This window comes from Melanaphis sacchari, unplaced genomic scaffold (genome assembly GCF_002803265.2).
Source record: "Melanaphis sacchari strain LSU unplaced genomic scaffold, SCAv2.0 Contig545_pilon_pilon, whole genome shotgun sequence".
Classification (NCBI taxonomy): Eukaryota; Metazoa; Arthropoda; class Insecta; order Hemiptera; family Aphididae; genus Melanaphis; species Melanaphis sacchari.
In genome coordinates this window covers 89-4,579 of record NW_020271376.1, presented here as the reverse complement: position 1 = coordinate 4,579, position 4,491 = coordinate 89, and the positions used below count along the sequence as shown (strand labels likewise).

The 4,491-nt window shown below is 38.0% G+C and overlaps 1 protein-coding gene across 3 annotated transcripts in view; it reads left to right on the top strand.

Annotated features, from left to right (window-relative positions):
- LOC112599631 (box A-binding factor-like) overlaps positions 1 to 4,144 on the top strand; it is a gene marked incomplete at its 3' end in the record, with an annotated part of 22,239 nt that extends 18,095 nt beyond the window's left edge. For 2 of the 3 annotated variants that reach the window (XM_025346612.1, XM_025346613.1), the window contains 2 exon segments: positions 1,458 to 2,655; positions 3,633 to 4,144. In XM_025346612.1, the coding sequence (XP_025202397.1) occupies positions 1,458 to 2,655; positions 3,633 to 4,144 (1,710 nt within the window). 3 annotated transcript variants of the gene reach the window in all.
- Between the last annotated feature and the right edge of the window lie 347 nt (positions 4,145 to 4,491).

Here is a 4,491-nt window from a genome sequence, read left to right as displayed (position 1 = left end):
TTTTTTTTTTTTTTTGTTATGAGAAATAATAACACATTTTATAGTACATATTCACTTCCGTCCATCAGTCAAAGTGTATAGCGATATTTAAATCTTCTGTTTAACTATAACTTGAATGTTTCGGTGAATTTTCACTAGTATTATGAGTGTGGTATTTTCAACAATATGTTTAAAAAATACAATTAAAATGAATAGACAAGAAATAGTATCGATGTGTAATCATCAATCCACGATTTGATCATTTTATTGTATTCATCGCTTTATAAAATCATCTGGTAAAGATAACTTTTATTTTGCTTGGTTTTCAGTTTTAAGAGATACAAATTAATTAAACATACTTAAGAGAACATCGTATCCACATATGTTTACTAACGCATATCATACCAAAATATACAGAAGTTCAGTAGTTCTAATTTTGTGTGTTTAGCTTAAATTTAAGATTGAAATGATCTATTCCCAAACTTAAAGGTAAGAACAATATCTACGTTTACTCGTCGGTTTTTTTTCGGTTTTATAATTTGCGAGTAATGAATATGTAAAATATTAATAATTAATAAAAATGCTCAAAAATCACTTAAAAATTAAAATATTATAAGAAACCCAGGATATAACACAAATAATGTTCTCACCTTTGAGTTCGATAATAGTTAATTACATCCTAGTATTTAAGCTAAACACACAGTTTTGGGACTGGTGATCGTATATTTTGGTATGATAGGCGTTTGTAAGACGGAGCAACATATGTGTGTATAACGATCTCTAATTGTTACATTGCTTAGTATAAGTCTGCGTTAAATTATAACAAATTCAAAATAAACAGTAGTTATAATACAAAAAATATTTGTATAACTTTTATATTCATGTAAAAATTAAATGTTAAATACTCCTATACCTCTTTAATTTGAATCTTTTATAATTAATAAATGCTAAGAAAAATATTAACTGGATTTGAATTAACAACGATTGAATGTAAATAACAATATCTCACAAATGATTGAATGCTGACTATTAAGCGCAATATAGATATACTCGTATACAATAATAAAATGAAAATGAAAAATTAATTACTAATAATTAAAAAATATAGATCTAATAATAACAATAATTTATAAAAATAACTTTGTCTTGCTTCAATTTATTAAATATTGGATTGTGGTATTTTTTAATGTCAATTTGACCGTCTATTAAACAAAAACGACCATGGTATTTTTTCGTATTATACCCTATGCATTGTCATATTTTTATCAAATTTTTATAAATATCCATTGTAATACAAAAAGTTTTCGTCTTTTTTCACATTTAAATTTTCAAATATTCAATTTTCTTCGCTTAATTGTAGGAATACTGTTCATAGTTGCTTAAGTAAACAAAATATTGAAAAACAAATTGTAATAAATAGAAATGACATGATTCTAAACTGATTTTAAATAATTAGTATCAATATGTGCTTCTTGTAGCAGGACGATTACGACATGACGACAACAGTTCCCAGTGTCAGTTACAGCGGCATTAGCGACGGTTATCCTTCTTCCGTTCCGTCTGTGGGTCTCGCCGACATGATTGGCGGCACCGGTAATCACCTCCACCCACACCACCATCACCATTTGCTCCTTTTACATCACCAACAGCAGCAACAACAGCAACAACAGCAGCAACAACAACACCAACAACACTCTCACCCGTCGCAGCACCAAACCGGCGGCACTGCGGCCACCGGATATTACGGTGCTGACGCGGTCAGCGGCCAACATCACCATCCATCGACGGCCGTGCTACCACTGCCACCACCGCCGCCGCCGTTACCACTATTGCTGCACGAACAACAGCAGCAGCAAATCGGTGGGGATTTACAATTACAACTCCAGTTACACCACCAGCATCAGCATCAGCACCAACAGCAACAGCACCAACACCAGCAGCACCAGCAACTGTTACAGCAGCACCAACATCAGCAACACCAGCAACAGCACCAGCACGAAGACTTATCTCGCCACCTCCATCACCACCACCATCAACTGCAGCTGCAGCAACAGCACCTCGTCGAACACCAGCACCATCATCATGAACTCACTAGTGCCGCTGCTCATCACCATCTGCAGCAGCAACAACACCAGCAGCAACAGCATCAACAGTTCTCGACCACGCACCCGCACCACCCTCAGTATCTACAGCAGCAACAACAGCGGCAACAGTTCTCACCGGCCACGGCTGCCGTTACCGCCGCCTCAGCCGCCCTCACTCATCCGCACTATCACCAACACCAGCATCACCACCTGCAACACCAACAACACGGCGTCAGCGACGGTGGTGGCACCGGTGACGACGACGATGACGACGTAGTAACAGCCGCCGCGGCGGCTGCAGCCGATAATGGCGGATATCCTTCGTCGTCGTCGGCATCGGCCGCTGCGGCCACGGCTGCCGCTTATGCAGCGGCGGCAGCGTTATACAGTGGCAACTCCGGTGCACAGGGACACCATGGCGTCCATCATCATGGTGGCCACCACCACCAGCCGCAACAGCAGCACATGTTACAACCACCTGTTGTAGGAGCAGCGCCGCACCAACAACACGGCATGCAACAACAGCATCACCATCAGATGATGGTGATTGGTGGCAGCGTTCCTTCATTAACTACCGCTCCACCGGCATCCGGTTAGTATTAAACGCTCGTCACCGATCCCTTATGTATACATCAGAATCGCATTTTTTTTTAGGGGGATTAGTAGGGTACACATTGGCACCCTTATTTTTTTGTATTTTATTCGCCTGCCACACATAATTTACACATTAACGACATGTCCTCTATATGCGTAAAAAATTCAAAGTTATAAATGTATCACATGTGTATATAGACGCTGATTAAGTAATTCATTAAGTATAATGCTTGTAAGTCCTTAATAAAGTTCTACATCTATCACAATAAACTTTGAATTATCTGAAAAAAAAATACTCCCGAATTTAATTATTTAAATTTTATTTTTTTGTTTCTTATGGCATTTCAAAAATTAAAAATATAATTATAATTAATTTTATCTCATATAAAAACATAATAATGACCCAGACTTTTTTTTTTTTTATTAAAATGATAATAATAAAATTGTCATTGTATTTATTTGTAACAAGAACATTTACAAAGCAATCAAAATATTAGAACCATATATTTACTAAAAGAACATCATTATATCAATCTTTGTTTGATTGGTTTAGATTAATCACAGAAAATATTTTAATACACGTATGGTCTTCAATAAAAGATCCTCGTAAACGAATCGTGTTACAATAATAATCTAGCCAAATATGATCACCTACCATATTGAGTGATAAAATATAAACCTAATTAGTATTTTGTTCAAATAAAATTTAAATTTGCATTTGATGTCTCTATATTACCACTCGCGCACAACACCAGTTTATCCATAAAATCAATCGACAATCGACGATTGAAGTTGTTATCACAGTCCGCGACAACTTGTGCGCATAAATTTTTGAAATTCAAATTCAATGAAATTACACTTATACTCTATACTCTATAGGCATATATTAATGATATGACGAGTGTCGTCGTTTTACTCCGTCCAATTCTAACTGTAGTTTTAATTCAAACCTAATCTTATTGCATCGTGTTGCAGATAGTCCTCCTACACCCGCCTTGATGCAACTGAGGGCAGCTGCAGCCGCTGCCGCGGCCGCAGTAGTAGATCCGACCGCTGGAGCTGTGTTGTCGTCGCCACCCGCCGGTAAAACTAGGCGGACGGCATCGTCAGTAGCCATAAATGACACGGTCGGTAGCAGTGGAGGTGGTGGAACAGCTGGCCGTTGCGGCAGTGGTCGCGGCCGGGGTCGTAGACCGGCGGCTGGTGGTCTTTCGGCTGCGGCCGCGGCGGCACTACAACAGCAGCAACAGCAACAGCCGTTGCTATTGCACCCACAACACACACACCCACATCATCACCCACATATGCAACAGCAGCAATTTGGCAGCGGTGGCCCACCAGTCGTGTCAGCGACGGCGACGGCGGCGTCGGCAACAGAACAGCAACAGAGCCCACCGCTAGACAGGGTGTTCGTGTGGGACCTGGACGAAACCATCATAGTGTTTAACTCGTTGTTGACGGGTGGCTATGCGGTAGCTCACGGCAAGGTACGTTCGATATTGTATTAAATTTATTTAAGTTATTATATACCTACTCTAAAATATTTCCAATATCATTATAATAAAGATTTAGTTATTCCAAAAAACTTCAAATAAATCAATAAAAAATAAATATTATTAACCAGAGCATCCCATTATTCTAAGTGTTAATTTTTGGATAATATTACAACTATTTTATAATACGATGCTTTTGGAAAAAAAAAGCTAGGATTGTATACCTGGGCATAACGTTACTCTATAATGTACTACTACAAGTCCTTAACTATATACAGTGATTATTTTTGATTAACAATACAAAGATATAAACTTATAACGAGAAAGTCATACTAATCGTT